Consider the following 18,839-nt stretch of genomic DNA (forward strand, 5'->3'; position numbering starts at 1 on the left):
GACAGGAGAGGACACCAGGGACAGGGGGTGGGGGAGGATCCCAGGGGCAGGGGAGGACACCAGGGACAGGAGAGGACACCAGGGACAGGGGGTGGGGGAGGACCCCGGGGACAATAGGAGGGGAGGACCCCAGGGACAGGGGGTGGGGGAGGACACCAGGGACAGGAGAGGACACCAGGGACAGGGGGTGGGGGAGGATCCCAGGGACAGGAGAGGACACCAGGGACAGGAGAGGACACCAGGGACAGGGGGTGGGGGAGGATCCCAGGGGCAGGGGAGGACACCAGGGACAGGAGAGGACACCAGGGACAGGGGGCGGACCGCAGGAACAGGGGGTGGGGGAGGATCCCAGGGGCAGGGGAGGACACCAGGGACAGGAGAGGACACCAGGGACAGGAGAGGACACCAGGGACAGGGGGCGGACCGCAGGAACAGGGGGTGGGGGAGGATCCCAGGGGCAGGGGAGGACACCAGGGACAGGGGGCGGACCGCAGGAACAGGGGGTGGGGGAGGATCCCAGGGACAGGAGAGGACACCAGGGGCAGGGGAGGACACCAGGGACAGGAGAGGACACCAGGGACAGGGGGTGGGGGAGGATCCCAGGGGCAGGGGAGGACACCAGGGACAGGGGGTGGGGGAGGACACCAGGGACAGGGGGCGGACCGCAGGAACAGGGGGTGGGGGAGGATCCCAGGGACAGGAGAGGACACCAGGGACAGGAGAGGACACCAGGGACAGGGGGTGGGGGAGGATCCCAGGGGCAGGGGAGGACACCAGGGACAGGAGAGGACACCAGGGACAGGGGGCGGGGGAGGACACCAGGGACAGGAGAGGACACCAGGGACAGGGGGTGGGGGAGGATCCCAGGGGCAGGGGAGGACACCAGGGACAGGAGAGGACACCAGGGACAGGGGGTGGGGGAGGATCCCAGGGGCAGGGGAGGACACCAGGGACAGGGGGTGGGGGAGGACACCAGGGACAGGGGGCGGACCGCAGGAACAGGGGGTGGGGGAGGATCCCAGGGACAGGAGAGGACACCAGGGACAGGAGAGGACACCAGGGACAGGGGGTGGGGGAGGATCCCAGGGGCAGGGGAGGACACCAGGGACAGGAGAGGACACCAGGGACAGGGGGCGGGGGAGGACACCAGGGACAGGAGAGGACACCAGGGACAGGGGGCGGGGGAGGACACCAGGGACAGGAGAGGACACCAGGGACAGGGGGTGGGGGAGGATCCCAGGGGCAGGGGAGGACACCAGGGACAGGAGAGGACACCAGGGACAGGAGAGGACACCAGGGACAGGAGAGGACACCAGGGACAGGGGGTGGGGGAGGATCCCAGGGGCAGGGGAGGACACCAGGGACAGGAGAGGACACCAGGGACAGGGGGTGGGGGAGGATCCCAGGGGCAGGGGAGGACACCAGGGACAGGAGAGGACACCAGGGACAGGAGAGGACACCAGGGACAGGGGGTGGGGGAGGATCCCAGGGGCAGGGGAGGACACCAGGGACAGGAGAGGACACCAGGGACAGGGGGTGGGGGAGGATCCCAGGGGCAGGGGAGGACACCAGGGACAGGAGAGGACACCAGGGACAGGAGAGGACACCAGGGACAGGGGGTGGGGGAGGATCCCAGGGGCAGGGGAGGACACCAGGGACAGGGGGTGGGGGAGGACACCAGGGACAGGGGGCGGACCGCAGGAACAGGGGGTGGGGGAGGATCCCAGGGACAGGAGAGGACACCAGGGACAGGAGAGGACACCAGGGACAGGGGGTGGGGGAGGATCCCAGGGGCAGGGGAGGACACCAGGGACAGGAGAGGACACCAGGGACAGGAGAGGACACCAGGGACAGGGGGCGGGGGAGGACACCAGGGACAGGAGAGGACACCAGGGACAGGGGGTGGGGGAGGACACCAGGGACAGGAGAGGACACCAGGGACAGGAGAGGACACCAGGGACAGGAGAGGACACCAGGGACAGGGGGTGGGGGAGGATCCCAGGGGCAGGGGAGGACACCAGGGACAGGAGAGGACACCAGGGACAGGGGGTGGGGGAGGACCCCGGGGACAATAGGAGGGGAGGACCCCAGGGACAGGGGGTGGGGGAGGACACCAGGGACAGGGGGCGGACCGCAGGAACAGGGGGTGGGGGAGGATCCCAGGGATGGGGGGGGGGACACCAGGGACAGGAGAGGACACCAGGGACAGGGGGCGGGGGAGGACACCAGGGGCAGGGGAGGACACCAGGGACAGGGGGTGGGGGAGGACCCCGGGGACAATAGGAGGGGAGGACCCCAGGGACAGGGGGTGGGGGAGGACCCCGGGGACAATAGGAGGGGAGGACCCCAGGGACAGGGGGTGGGGGAGGACACCAGGGACAGGGGGCGGACCGCACGAACAGGGGGTGGGGGAGGATCCCAGGGGCAGGGGAGGACACCAGGGACAGGAGAGGACACCAGGGACAGGAGAGGACACCAGGGACAGGGGGTGGGGGAGGATCCCAGGGGCAGGGGAGGACACCAGGGACAGGGGGTGGGGGAGGACCCCGGGGACAATAGGAGGGGAGGACCCCAGGGACAGGGGGTGGGGGAGAACACCAGGGACAGGGGGCGGACCGCAGGAACAGGGGGTGGGGGAGGATCCCAGGGATGGGGGGGGGGACACCAGGGACAGGAGAGGACACCAGGGACAGGGGGCGGGGGAGGACACCAGGGACAGGGGGCGGACCGCAGGAACAGGGGGTGGGGGAGGATCCCAGGGGCAGGGGAGGACACCAGGGACAGGGGGTGGGGGAGGACACCAGGGACAGGGGGCGGACCGCAGGAACAGGGGGTGGGGGAGGATCCCAGGGGCAGGGGAGGACACCAGGGACAGGAGAGGACACCAGGGACAGGAGAGGACACCAGGGACAGGAGAGGACACCAGGGACAGGAGAGGACACCAGGGACAGGGGGTGGGGGAGGATCCCAGGGGCAGGGGAGGACACCAGGGACAGGGGGTGGGGGAGGACCCCGGGGACAATAGGAGGGGAGGACCCCAGGGACAGGGGGTGGGGGAGGACACCAGGGACAGGGGGCGGACCGCAGGAACAGGGGGTGGGGGAGGATCCCAGGGATGGGGGGGGGGACACCAGGGACAGGAGAGGACACCAGGGACAGGGGGCGGGGGAGGACACCAGGGACAGGGGGCGGACCGCAGGAACAGGGGGTGGGGGAGGATCCCAGGGATGGGGGGGGGGGACACCAGGGGCAGGGGAGGACACCAGGGACAGGGGGTGGGGGAGGACCCCGGGGACAATAGGAGGGGAGGACCCCAGGGACAGGGGGTGGGGGAGGACCCCGGGGACAATAGGAGGGGAGGACCCCAGGGACAGGGGGTGGGGGAGGACCCCAGGGACAGGGGGTGGGGGAGGACCCTGGGGACAGAGGGCGGGGGAGTCGGATTCTTTTCACCTCCTTCAGCCTAATTACACGTCTCTTCCATGAACCTTCACCTCCGGACTAATAACAGAACCCGCCATGTTTCTGTACCGATTCTGTATAATATTAGCTGACGTGACAAGGGGCGGGGCTGATGTTTAGGTCACATGATGTGTTCCGGAGTTAAAGGGCTTATCCAGTTTTAACAATATGGTCCAAATACCAGGACACATCAGTACAAGACACATCCTATATAGATCTGATTTGTTTTCAGGTCAGTGACCTCCGCTGTGATGGTTTTGTACAAGTTCAGTGCTCCTCCCTGTATGCAGTGCAGCCAGCAAACAGTATGATGCAGCATCATGTGACCTGGGCTGTGGGAGGGATTTATTACTTGTGATTGGAGAGTGGAGAAGGGAGGGGACACAGAAAGTGAGAGCAGGCAGATGAATGCTGGGACATGTAGTCCGTCCACAGAGTCACTGCATGGATATAACTCATTACTCTCCCAGCTAAACTGACATTCACTCTGAAGTCTCTGCTGAGGTCAGTCCTATTAATGCAAGATACACGGAATGCTAGAATGCAGAATACATCGTGTGATATGTCTATGATATGTGTATTAGATGTTGTATGATATGTCTATGATGTGTGTATTATATGTTGTATGATATGTCTATGATATGTGTATTAGATGTTGTATGATATGTCTGATACGTTTATGATATACATGTGGTATGTCAAGTTATATATCTATGATATGTGTATGGTATGTCTATGATATATTGTATGATATGACTATGATATGCATGTGATATGTCATATGATAGGTCTATGATATGCCAAGTGATATGTCGTGTGATATGTGGTATGATGTAAGTATGATATGTTGTGTGATATGTGATATGATATGTCTATGTTATACATGTGATATGTCATGTGATACGTCTATAATATGTCTATGAAATGTCGTGTGATATGTCTAGGTTATACATGTGATATGATATGTGGTATGATAGGTCTATGTTATACATGTGATATGTGATATGATATGTCATGTGATATATGTGATATGCCGTGGGATATGTCTATAATACGTCTATGATATGTCATGTAATACATCAATGTTATATATGTGATATGTGGTTTGATATGTGGCATATGTGGTATGATATGTCATGTGATATGTCTATGTGTTTATGATATGTCGTATGTTATGTCTATGTTATACATGTGATATGATATGTGGTATGAAATGTCTATGTTATACATGTGATATGTCGTGTGATACGTCTATAATGGGTCTATGATATGTCATGTAATATGTCTATATGTTTATGATATGTTGAGTGATATGTCGTATGTTATACATGTGATATGTCATGTGATACGTCTATAATATGTCTATGAAATGTTGTGTGATATGTCTATGTTATACATGTGATATGATATGTGGTATGATATGTCTGTTATACATGTGATATGTGGTATGATATGTCGTGTGATATGTCTATATGTATATGATATGCGGTATGATATGTCTATGTTATACATATGATATGCCATGGGATACGTCTATAATACGTCTATGATATGTCATGTGATATGTCTATGTTATATATGTGATATGTGGTTTGATATGTGGCATATGTGGTATGATATGTTGTGTGATATGTCTATATGTTTATGATATGTGTTATGTTATACATGTGATATGTCATGTGATATGTCTATGTGTTTATGATATGTCGTGTGATATGTCTATGTTATACATGTGATATGTGGTATGATATGTCGTGTGATATGTCTATATGTTTATGATATGCCGTATGTTATACATGTGATATGTCATGTGATATGTCTATGTGTTTATGATATGTCGTGTGATATGTCTATGTGTTTATGATATGTCATATGTTATACATAAGATATGTCATGTGATATGTCTATGTGTTTATGATATGTCGTGTGATATGTCTATGTTATACATGTGATATGTGGTATGATATGTCGTGTGATATGTCTATATGTTTATGATATGTCGTATGTTATACATATGATATGTCGTGTGATACGTCTATAATAGGTCTATGATATGTCATGTGATATGTCTCTGTGTTTATGATATGTCGTGTGATATGTCGTATGTTATACATGAGATATGTCATGTGATATGTCGTGTGATATGTCTATAATAGGTCTATGATATGTCATGTGATATGTCTCTGTGTTTATGATATGTGGTGTGATATGTCGTATGTTATACATAAGATATGTCATGTGATATGTCTCTGTGTTTATGATATGTGGTGTGATATGTCGTATGTTATACATGTGATGGCAGTCCCGCACACCCTACTAGTGATGTATAGTCGCTCTCACAATCCTCAGCCCTGACTCTCTGACTATTACTCCTGACTGTAGCTGTAGACAGGTAACACAGTAACACGGACACTTCTAGTGACTTCTAGAACAGAACGTCCTGGAAAAACAAAAAATTATGAAAAATAAAGAAGAAAAACATGAAAAGATTGTTCACTATTCGGCCAACTGGAAATAAAAGCCTTTCCTACAATATTTCCTCGTGTCTTTGACGTCTTCTAATAACCACATTCCCAACTTACAGACTGAAGTTCTCAGGGAGGAAGCAGCGGTTTCTGAGCAGACCGGCCCAGAGCTGAACTCCGACTATGCCAAATATGAAGAAGACAAAGAAGCAGAGCAGGAGAACATTGCCCAACATCGGAAGGGTATCCAGCAGCAACGTGACCAGGATCCGCATACCTGCAAACATCAAGGCAGACACCATCACTTATATCATCAATAACAAGGCAGGTCAGAGGTCAGACGGGCATCGCCCAAGCAGGCCATATACAATCTACTAGGAATTCTGGGAAAGGAATATGCAAATAAGTTCTCCTGAACAGGAAAAGGAAAACTCACTCTTGTGCAAACTTGTGTAAGGTCACACCTTATAGATCAATGCCTGGTCTTCTAGAAAACCTAGAGCCACTGTCTGGAAATAAAGACAGAACATCTCCTGTAAAACTCAGATCCATCCACAGACGGCTGCGGCACTAGAGTCAGACCCATCCACAGACGGCTGCGGCACTAGAGTCAGACCCATCCACAGACGGCTGCGGCACTAGAGTCAGACCCATCCACAGACGGCTGCAGCACTAGAGTCAGACCCATCCGCAGACAGCTGCAGCACTAGAGTCAGACCCATCCACAGACGGCTGCGGCACTAGAGTCAGACCCATCCACAAACGGCTGCGGCACTAGAGTCAGACCCATCCACAGACAGCTGCAGCACTAGAGTCAGACCCATCCACAGACGGCTGCGGCACTAGAGTCAGACCCATCCACAGACGGCTGCTTCACTAGAGTCAGACCCATCCATAGACGGCTGCGGCACTAGAGTCAGACCCATCCATAGACAGCTGCGGCACTAGAGTCAGACCCATCCACAGACGGCTGCGGCACTAGAGTCAGACCCATCCACAGACGGCTGCGGCACTAGAGTCAGACCCATCCACAGACGGCTGCTGCACTAGAGTCAGACCCATCCACAGACGGCTGCGGCACTAGAGTCAGACCCATCCACAGACGGCTGCGGCACTAGAGTCAGACCCATCCGAAGACAGCTGCGGCACTAGAGTCAGACCCATCCACAGACAGCTGCGGCACTAGAGTCAGACCCATCCGCAGACAGCTGCGGCACTAGAGTCAGACCCATCCACAGACGGCTGCGGCACTAGAGTCAGACCCATCCACAGACGGCTGCTGCACTAGAGTCAGACCCATCCACAGACGGCTGCTGCACTAGAGTCAGACCCATCCACAGACGGCTGCGGCACTAGAGTCAGACCCATCCACAGACAGCTGCGGCACTAGAGTCAGACCCATCCAGAGACGGCTGCGGCACTAGAGTCAGACCCATCCACAGACGGCTGCGGCACTAGAGTCAGACCCATCCACAGACGTCTGCTGCAGCACTAGAGTCAGACCCATCCACAGACAGCTGCGGCACTAGAGTCAGACCCATCCAGAGACGGCTGCGGCACTAGAGTCAGACCCATCCACAGACAGCTGCTGCACTAGAGTCAGACCCATCCACAGAAGGCCGCTACACTAGAGTCAGACCCATCCACAGACGGCTGCGGCACTAGAGTCAGACCCATCCACAGACGGCTTCGGCACTAGAGTCAGACCCATCCACAGACGGCTGCTGCACTAGAGTCAGACCCATCCACAGACAGCTGCGGCACTAGAGTCAGACCCATCCACAGACGGCTGCGGCACTAGAGTCAGACCCATCCACAGACAGCTGCTGCACTAGAGTCAGACCCATCCACAGACAGCTGCGGCACTAGAGTCAGACCCATCCACAGACGGCTGCGGCACTAGAGTCAGACCCATCCACAGACGGCTGCGGCACTAGAGTCAGACCCATCCACAGACAGCTGCTGCACTAGAGTCAGACCCATCCACAGATGGCTGCGGCACTAGAGTCAGACCCATCCACAGACGGCTGCGGCACTAGAGTCAGACCCATCCACAGACAGCTGCGGCACTAGAGTCAGACCCATCCACAGACGGCTGCTGCACTAGAGTCAGACCCATCCACAGACGGCTGCTGCACTAGAGTCAGACCCATCCACAGACGGCTGCGGCACTAGAGTCAGACCCATCCAGAGACGGCTGCTTCACTAGAGTCAGACCCATCCGCAGACAGCTGCGGCACTAGAGTCAGACCAATCCACAGACGGCCGCTACACTAGAGTCAGACCCATCCACAGACGGCCGCTACACTAGAGTCAGACCCATCCACAGACGGCTGCGGCACTAGAGTCAGACCCATCCACAGACGGCTTCGGCACTAGAGTCAGACCCATCCACAGACAGCTGCGGCACTAGAGTCAGACCCATCCACAGACAGCTGCTGCACTAGAGTCAGACCCATCCACAGACGGCCGCTACACTAGAGTCAGACCCATCCACAGACGGCTGCTGCACTAGAGTCAGACCCATCCACAGACGGCTGCTGCACTAGAGTCAGACCCATCCACAGACGGCTGCGGCACTAGAGTCAGACCCATCCACAGACGGCTGCGGCACTAGAGTCAGACCCATCCAGAGACGGCTGCTGCACTAGAGTCAGACCCATCCACAGACGGCTGCGGCACTAGAGTCAGACCCATCCACAGACGGCTGCTGCACTAGAGTCAGACCCATCCACAGACGGCTGCTGCACTAGAGTCAGACCCATCCACAGACGGCTGCGGCACTAGAGTCAGACCCATCCGCAGACAGCTGCGGCACTAGAGTCAGACCCATCCACAGACAGCTGCTGCACTAGATTCAGACCCATCCACAGACAGCTGCGGCACTAGAGTCAGACCCATCCACAGACGGCTGCGGCACTAGAGTTAGACCCATCCACAGACGGCTGCTGCACTAGAGTCAGACCCATCCACAGACAGCTGCGGCACTAGAGTCAGACCCATCCGCAGACGGCCGCTACACTAGAGTCAGACCCATTCACAGACGGCTGCGGCACTAGAGTCAGACCCATCCACAGACGGCTGCTGCACTAGAGTCAGACCCATCCACAGACGGCTGCGGCACTAGAGTCAGACCCATCCACAGACAGCTGCGGCACTAGAGTCAGACCCATCCACAGACGGCTGCTGCACTAGAGTCAGACCCATCCACAGACAGCTGCAGCACTAGAGTCAGACCCATCCACAGACGGCTGCTGCACTAGAGTCAGACCCATCCACAGACGGCTGCGGCACTAGAGTCAGACCCATCCACAGACAGCTGCGGCACTAGAGTCAGACCCATCCACAGACGGCTGCTGCACTAGAGTCAGACCCATCCACAGACAGCTGCGGCACTAGAGTCAGACCCATCCACAGACGGCTGCGGCACTAGAGTCAGACCCATCCACAGACAGCTGCTGCACTAGAGTCAGACCCATCCACAGACAGCTGCGGCACTAGAGTCAGACCCATCCACAGACGGCTGCGGCACTAGAGTCAGACCCATCCACAGACAGCTGCGGCACTAGAGTCAGACCCATCCACAGACAGCTGCTGCACTAGAGTCAGACCCATCCACAGACGGCTGCGGCACTAGAGTCAGACCCATCCACAGACGGCTGCGGCACTAGAGTCAGACCCATCCACAGACAGCTGCTGCACTAGAGTCAGACCCATCCAGAGACGGCTGCTGCACTAGAGTCAGACCCATCCACAGACGGCTGCGGCACTAGAGTCAGACCCATCCACAGACGGCTGCGGCACTAGAGTCAGACCCATCCACAGACGGCTGCTGCACTAGAGTCAGACCCATCCACAGACAGCTGCGGCACTAGAGTCAGACCCATCCAGAGACGGCTGCGGCACTAGAGTCAGACCCATCCACAGACAGCTGCGGCACTAGAGTCAGACCCATCCACAGACGGCTGCTGCACTAGAGTCGGACCCATCCACAGACGGCTGCTGCACTAGAGTCAGACCCATCCACAGACGGCTGCGGCACTAGAGTCAGACCCATCCAGAGACGGCTGCTTCACTAGAGTCAGACCCATCCGCAGACAGCTGCGGCACTAGAGTCAGACCCATCCACAGACAGCTGCTGCACTAGAGTCAGACCCATCCACAGACGGCCGCTACACTAGAGTCAGACCCATCCACAGACGGCTGCTGCACTAGAGTCAGACCCATCCACAGACGGCTGCTGCACTAGAGTCAGACCCATCCACAGACGGCTGCGGCACTAGAGTCAGACCCATCCACAGACGGCTGCGGCACTAGAGTCAGACCCATCCAGAGACGGCTGCTGCACTAGAGTCAGACCCATCCACAGACGGCTGCGGCACTAGAGTCAGACCCATCCACAGACGGCTGCTGCACTAGAGTCAGACCCATCCACAGACGGCTGCTGCACTAGAGTCAGACCCATCCACAGACGGCTGCGGCACTAGAGTCAGACCCATCCGCAGACAGCTGCGGCACTAGAGTCAGACCCATCCACAGACAGCTGCTGCACTAGATTCAGACCCATCCACAGACAGCTGCGGCACTAGAGTCAGACCCATCCACAGACGGCTGCGGCACTAGAGTTAGACCCATCCACAGACGGCTGCTGCACTAGAGTCAGACCCATCCACAGACAGCTGCGGCACTAGAGTCAGACCCATCCGCAGACGGCCGCTACACTAGAGTCAGACCCATTCACAGACGGCTGCGGCACTAGAGTCAGACCCATCCACAGACGGCTGCTGCACTAGAGTCAGACCCATCCACAGACGGCTGCGGCACTAGAGTCAGACCCATCCACAGACAGCTGCGGCACTAGAGTCAGACCCATCCACAGACGGCTGCTGCACTAGAGTCAGACCCATCCACAGACAGCTGCAGCACTAGAGTCAGACCCATCCACAGACGGCTGCTGCACTAGAGTCAGACCCATCCACAGACGGCTGCGGCACTAGAGTCAGACCCATCCACAGACAGCTGCGGCACTAGAGTCAGACCCATCCACAGACGGCTGCTGCACTAGAGTCAGACCCATCCACAGACAGCTGCGGCACTAGAGTCAGACCCATCCACAGACGGCTGCGGCACTAGAGTCAGACCCATCCACAGACAGCTGCTGCACTAGAGTCAGACCCATCCACAGACAGCTGCGGCACTAGAGTCAGACCCATCCACAGACGGCTGCGGCACTAGAGTCAGACCCATCCACAGACAGCTGCGGCACTAGAGTCAGACCCATCCACAGACAGCTGCTGCACTAGAGTCAGACCCATCCACAGACGGCTGCGGCACTAGAGTCAGACCCATCCACAGACGGCTGCGGCACTAGAGTCAGACCCATCCACAGACAGCTGCTGCACTAGAGTCAGACCCATCCAGAGACGGCTGCTGCACTAGAGTCAGACCCATCCACAGACGGCTGCGGCACTAGAGTCAGACCCATCCACAGACGGCTGCGGCACTAGAGTCAGACCCATCCACAGACGGCTGCTGCACTAGAGTCAGACCCATCCACAGACGGCTGCGGCACTAGAGTCAGACCCATCCACAGACGGCTGCGGCACTAGAGTCAGACCCATCCGCAGACAGCTGCGGCACTAGAGTCAGACCCATCCGCAGACAGCTGCTGCACTAGAGTCAGACCCATCCACAGACAGCTGCGGCACTAGAGTCAGACCCATCCAGAGACGGCTGCGGCACTAGAGTCAGACCCATCCACAGACAGCTGCGGCACTAGAGTCAGACCCATCCACAGACGGCTGCTGCACTAGAGTCAGACCCATCCACAGACGGCTGCTGCACTAGAGTCAGACCCATCCACAGACGGCTGCGGCACTAGAGTCAGACCCATCCAGAGACGGCTGCGGCACTAGAGTCAGACCCATCCACAGACAGCTGCGGCACTAGAGTCAGACCCATCCGCAGACAGCTGCGGCACTAGAGTCAGACCCATCCACAGACGGCCGCTACACTAGAGTCAGACCCATCCACAGACGGCCGCTACACTAGAGTCAGAGCCATCCACAGACGGCTGCGGCACTAGAGTCAGACCCATCCACAGACGGCTTCGGCACTAGAGTCAGACCCATGCACAGACAGCTGCTGCACTAGAGTCAGACCCATCCACAGACAGCTGCGGCACTAGAGTCAGACCCATCCACAGACAGCTGCTGCACTAGAGTCAGACCCATCCACAGACGGCCGCTACACTAGAGTCAGACCCATCCACAGACGGCTGCTGCACTAGAGTCAGACCCATCCACAGACGGCTGCTGCACTAGAGTCAGACCCATCCACAGACGGCTGCGGCACTAGAGTCAGACCCATCCACAGACGGCTGCGGCACTAGAGTCAGACCCATCCAGAGACGGCTGCTGCACTAGAGTCAGACCCATCCACAGACAGCTGCGGCACTAGAGTCAGACCCATCCACAGACGGCTGCTGCACTAGAGTCAGACCCATCCACAGACGGCTGCTGCACTAGAGTCAGACCCATCCACAGACGGCTGCGGCACTAGAGTCAGACCCATCCGCAGACAGCTGCGGCACTAGAGTCAGACCCATCCACAGACAGCTGCTGCACTAGATTCAGACCCATCCACAGACAGCTGCGGCACTAGAGTCAGACCCATCCACAGACGGCTGCGGCACTAGAGTTAGACCCATCCACAGACGGCTGCTGCACTAGAGTCAGACCCATCCACAGACAGCTGCGGCACTAGAGTCAGACCCATCCGCAGACGGCCGCTACACTAGAGTCAGACCCATTCACAGACGGCTGCGGCACTAGAGTCAGACCCATCCACAGACGGCTGCTGCACTAGAGTCAGACCCATCCACAGACGGCTGCGGCACTAGAGTCAGACCCATCCACAGACAGCTGCGGCACTAGAGTCAGACCCATCCACAGACGGCTGCTGCACTAGAGTCAGACCCATCCACAGACAGCTGCAGCACTAGAGTCAGACCCATCCACAGACGGCTGCGGCACTAGAGTCAGACCCATCCACAGACGGCTGCTTCACTAGAGTCAGACCCATCCACAGACGGCTGCGGCACTAGAGTCAGACCCATCCACAGACGGCTGCTTCACTAGAGTCAGACCCATCCACAGACGGCTGCGGCACTAGAGTCAGACCCATCCAGAGACGGCTGCGGCACAAGAGTCAGACCCATCCGCAGACGGCCGCTACACTAGAGTCAGACCCATCCACAGACGGCTGCGGCACTAGAGTCAGACCCATCCACAGACGGCTTCGGCACTAGAGTCAGACCCATCCACAGACAGCTGCGGCACTAGAGTCAGACCCATCCACAGACAGCTGCGGCACTAGAGTCAGACCCATCCACAGACAGCTGCTGCACTAAAGTCAGACCCATCCACAGACGGCCGCTACACTAGAGTCAGACCCATCCACAGACGGCTGCTGCACTAGAGTCAGACCCATCCACAGACGGCTGCTGCACTAGAGTCAGACCCATCCACAGACGGCTGCGGCACTAGAGTCAGACCCATCCACAGACGGCTGCGGCACTAGAGTCAGACCCATCCAGAGACGGCTGCTGCACTAGAGTCAGACCCATCCACAGACGGCTGCGGCACTAGAGTCAGACCCATCCACAGACGGCTGCTGCACTAGAGTCAGACCCATCCACAGACGGCTGCGGCACTAGAGTCAGACCCATCCGCAGACAGCTGCGGCACTAGAGTCAGACCCATCCACAGACAGCTGCTGCACTAGATTCAGACCCATCCACAGACAGCTGCGGCACTAGAGTCAGACCCATCCACAGACGGCTGCGGCACTAGAGTTAGACCCATCCACAGACGGCTGCTGCACTAGAGTCAGACCCATCCACAGACAGCTGCGGCACTAGAGTCAGACCCATCCGCAGACGGCCGCTACACTAGAGTCAGACCCATTCACAGACGGCTGCGGCACTAGAGTCAGACCCATCCACAGACGGCTGCTGCACTAGTGTCAGACCCATCCACAGACGGCTGCGGCACTAGAGTCAGACCCATCCACAGACAGCTGCGGCACTAGAGTCAGACCCATCCACAGACGGCTGCTGCACTAGAGTCAGACCCATCCACAGACAGCTGCAGCACTAGAGTCAGACCCATCCACAGACAGCTGCGGCACTAGAGTCAGACCCATCCACAGACGGCTGCTTCACTAGAGTCAGACCCATCCACAGACGGCTGCGGCACTAGAGTCAGACCCATCCACAGACGGCTGCTGCACTAGAGTCAGACCCATCCACAGACGGCTGCGGCACTAGAGTCAGACCCATCCAGAGACGGCTGCGGCACAAGAGTCAGACCCATCCGCAGACGGCCGCTACACTAGAGTCAGACCCATCCACAGACGGCTGCGGCACTAGAGTCAGACCCATCCAGAGACGGCTGCTGCACTAGAGTCAGACCCATCCACAGACAGCTGCGGCACTAGAGTCAGACCCATCCGCAGACGGCCGCTACACTAGAGTCAGACCCATCCACAGACGGCTGCGGCACTAGAGTCAGACCCATCCACAGACGGCTGCTGCACTAGAGTCAGACCCATCCACAGACGGCTGCGGCACTAGAGTCAGACCCATCCACAGACAGCTGCGGCACTAGAGTCAGACCCATCCACAGACGGCTGCTGCACTAGAGTCAGACCCATCCACAGACAGCTGCAGCACTAGAGTCAGACCCATCCACAGACGGCTGCGGCACTAGAGTCAGACCCATCCACAGACGGCTGCTTCACTAGAGTCAGACCCATCCACAGACGGCTGCGGCACTAGAGTCAGACCCATCCACAGACGGCTGCTGCACTAGAGTCAGACCCATCCACAGACGGCTGCGGCACTAGAGTCAGACCCATCCAGAGACGGCTGCGGCACAAGAGTCAGACCCATCCGCAGACGGCCGCTACACTAGAGTCAGACCCATCCACAGACGGCTGCGGCACTAGAGTCAGACCCATCCAGAGACGGCTGCGGCACTAGAGTCAGACCCATCCACAGACGGCTGCTGCACTAGAGTCAGACCCATCCACAGACAGCTGCTGCACTAGAGTCAGACCCATCCATAGACGGCTGTTGCACTAGAGTCAGACCCATCCAGAGACGGCTGCGGCACAAGAGTCAGACCCATCCGCAGACGGCCGCTACACTAGAGTCAGACCCATCCACAGACGGCTGCTACACTAGAGACAGACCCATCCACAGACGGCTGCGGCACTAGAGTCAGACCCATCCAGAGACGGCTGCGGCACTAGAGTCAGACCCATCCACAGACGGCTGCGGCACTAGAGTCAGACCCATCCACAGACGGCTGCGGCACTAGAGTCAGACCCATCCACAGACAGCTGCTGCACTAGAGTCAGACCCATCCACAGACGGCTGCGGCACTAGAGTCAGACCCATCCAAAGACGGCTGCTGCACTAGAGTCAGACCCATCCGCAGACAGCTGCTGCACTAGAGTCAGACCCATCCACAGACAGCTGCTGCACCAGAGTCAGACCCATCCGCAGACAGCTGCGGCACTAGAGTCAGACCCATCCACAGACGGCTGCTGCACTAGAGTCAGACCCATCCACAGACGGCTGCTGCACTAGAGTCAGACCCATCCACAGACGGCTGCTGCACTAGAGTCAGACCCATCCACAGACGGCTGCGGCACTAGAGTCAGACCCATCCACAGACGGCTGTGGCACTAGAGTCAGACTCATCCACAGACAGCTGCGGCACTAGAGTCAGACCCATCCACAGACGGCTGCTGCACTAGAGTCAGACCCATCCACAGACAGCTGCAGCACTAGAGTCAGACCCATCCACAGACGGCTGCGGCACTAGAGTCAGACCCATCCACAGACGGCTGCATCACTAGAGTCAGACCCATCCACAGACGGCTGCGGCACTAGAGTCAGACCCATCCACAGACGGCTGCTGCACTAGAGTCAGACCCATCCACAGACGGCTGCGGCACTAGAGTCAGACCCATCCAGAGACGGCTGCGGCACAAGAGTCAGACCCATCCGCAGACGGCCGCTACACTAGAGTCAGACCCATCCACAGACGGCTGCGGCACTAGAGTCAGACCCATCCAGAGATGGCTGCGGCACTAGAGTCAGACCCATCCACAGACGGCTGCTGCACTAGAGTCAGACCCATCCACAGACAGCTGCTGCACTAGAGTCAGACCCATCCACAGACGGCTGCAGCACTAGAGTCAGACCCATCCACAGACGGCTGCATCACTAGAGTCAGACCCATCCACAGACGGCTGCGGCACTAGAGTCAGACCCATCCACAGACGGCTGCTGCACTAGAGTCAGACCCATCCACAGACGGCTGCGGCACTAGAGTCAGACCCATCCAGAGACGGCTGCGGCACAAGAGTCAGACCCATCCGCAGACGGCCGCTACACTAGAGTCAGACCCATCCACAGACGGCTGCGGCACTAGAGTCAGACCCATCCAGAGACGGCTGCGGCACTAGAGTCAGACCCATCCACAGACGGCTGCTGCACTAGAGTCAGACCCATCCACAGACGGCTGCTGCACTAGAGTCAGACCCATCCACAGACAGCTGCTGCACTAGAGTCAGACCCATCCACAGACGGCTGCGGCACGAGAGTCAGACCCATCCACAGACGGCTGCTGCACTAGAGTCAGACCCATCCACAGACGGCTGCTGCACTAGAGTCAGACCCATCCAGAGACGGCTGCGGCACAAGAGTCAGACCCATCCACAGACGGCTGCGGCACTAGAGTCAGACCCATCCAGAGACGGCTGCGGCACTAGAGTCAGACCCATCCACAGACGGCTGCGGCACTAGAGTCAGACCCATCCACAGACGGCTGCGGCACTAGAGTCAGACCCATCCACAGACAGCTGCTGCACTAGAGTCAGACCCATCCACAGACGGCTGCGGCACTAGAGTCAGACCCATCCACAGACGGCTGCTGCACTAGAGTCAGACCCATCCGCAGACAGCTGCTGCACTAGAGTCAGACCCATCCACAGACAGCTGCTGCACCAGAGTCAGACCCATCCGCAGACAGCTGCGGCACTAGAGTCAGACCCATCCACAGACGGCTGCTGCACTAGAGTCAGACCCATCCACAGACGGCTGCTGCACTAGAGTCAGACCCATCCACAGACGGCTGCTGCACTAGAGTTAGACCCATCCACAGACGGCTGCGGCACGAGAGTCAGACCCATCCACAGACAGCTGCGGCACTAGAGTCAGACCCATCCACAGACGGCTGCTGCACTAGAGTCAGACCCATCCACAGACAGCTGCAGCACTAGAGTCAGACCCATCCACAGACGGCTGCGGCACTAGAGTCAGACCCATCCACAGACGGCTGCTTCACTAGAGTCAGACCCATCCACAGACGGCTGCGGCACTAGAGTCAGACCCATCCACAGACGGCTGCTGCACTAGAGTCAGACCCATCCACAGACGGCTGCGGCACTAGAGTCAGACCCATCCACAGACGGCTGCTGCACTAGAGTCAGACCCATCCACAGACGGCTGCTGCACTAGAGTCAGACCCATCCACAGACGGCTGCGGCACTAGAGTCAGACCCATCCACAGACGGCTGCGGCACTAGAGTCAGACCCATCCACAGACGGCTGCTGCACTAGAGTCAGACCCATCCACAGACAGCCGCTACACTAGAGTCAGACCCATCCACAGACGGCTGCTGCACTAGAGTCAGACCCATCCACAGACAGCCGCTACACTAGAGTCAGACCCATCCACAGACGGCTGCGGCACTAGAGTCAGACCCATCCACAGACGGCTGCAGCACTAGAGTCAGATTTTCTTTTTCCATGTAGAACATATCTGAATATTCCTTTACAAAACGTAAGAACATTTGCCCCTTTAGGCTACTGGTCTATACATAACTATATAATGGATGATGACACTTTAGACTAGTCCAGATCTCCCGGAGTGCTGCAGTGTGAATAGTGGGCGCCATACGTGGCAGCCGTATATAGAGCCACATATAGTCTTCTCCAGACGTCCACGGCCCTCTGATGAGGTTATTTATCATCTCCTGGACACAAAGACACTTACTATGGAATAAATGATATAAGGCCTGGGGGACATATCAGACGTGGGCCGAATGTTCTGCCGCCCCCCACACAATGTCATTGACTTACATAGCTGGAAAGGAACTTACTTGGCACCCGGTTAATGGCTCGCAGTGGACGTAAAACCCGGACTGTGCGCACGGCGGAGAAGCTGACATTCTGAAGATCCAAAGAATATTCCAGCATCCTAAAGGAAGGAACAGGAATCAAAGGTGAGAATTGTATAAATAGTAGAAAGGACTCTCCATAATCATATATACTAGCCAACCATATATATATATATATATATATATATATATATATATATATATATATATATATATATATATATATACACCTGATAATATATATACCCATATACACTTGATAATATATATACCCATATGTACCTGATAACTGTATATATACTACTAAACTAATCTAATCTATATCTGACAGTTTGGATGTTTGTTCCTCAATCACACAGAAACGAGTGAGCGGATTTGGATGAGATTTGTCCCTTAGATACTCTGTAACCTGGAGTAACACATCGGCTACTTTGTATCCTGGTAAATGACATGGCTTCACTACTGTTCTGGATTTATGGTCACATACTATATTACATTTCCCATAGATACTCTGTAACCTGGAGTAACACATCGGCTACTTTGCATCCCGGTACATGACATGGCTTCACTACTGTTCTGGATTTATGGGCACATACTATATTACATGTCCCATAGATACTCTGTAACCTGGAGTAACACATCGGCTACTTTGTATCC

The 18,839-nt window shown here is 56.8% G+C and overlaps 1 protein-coding gene across 1 annotated transcript in view; it reads right to left on the bottom strand.

The window, feature by feature from the left end:
* The window catches only part of LOC142187291 (voltage-dependent T-type calcium channel subunit alpha-1G-like), a gene marked incomplete at its 3' end in the record, with an annotated part of 83,154 nt that overhangs the window by 46,629 nt on the left and 17,686 nt on the right, over positions 1–18,839 (bottom strand). The window contains exons 3-4 of the mRNA XM_075261516.1: positions 18,165–18,262; positions 6,045–6,204 (exon numbers count right to left, since the gene is read on the bottom strand). Of these exons, the coding sequence (XP_075117617.1) occupies positions 6,045–6,204; positions 18,165–18,262 (258 nt within the window). The remainder of the gene's footprint in view (positions 1–6,044; positions 6,205–18,164; positions 18,263–18,839) is intronic.

This window comes from Leptodactylus fuscus, unplaced genomic scaffold (genome assembly GCF_031893055.1).
Source record: "Leptodactylus fuscus isolate aLepFus1 unplaced genomic scaffold, aLepFus1.hap2 HAP2_SCAFFOLD_171, whole genome shotgun sequence".
Lineage (NCBI taxonomy): Eukaryota > Metazoa > Chordata > Amphibia > Anura > Leptodactylidae > Leptodactylus > Leptodactylus fuscus.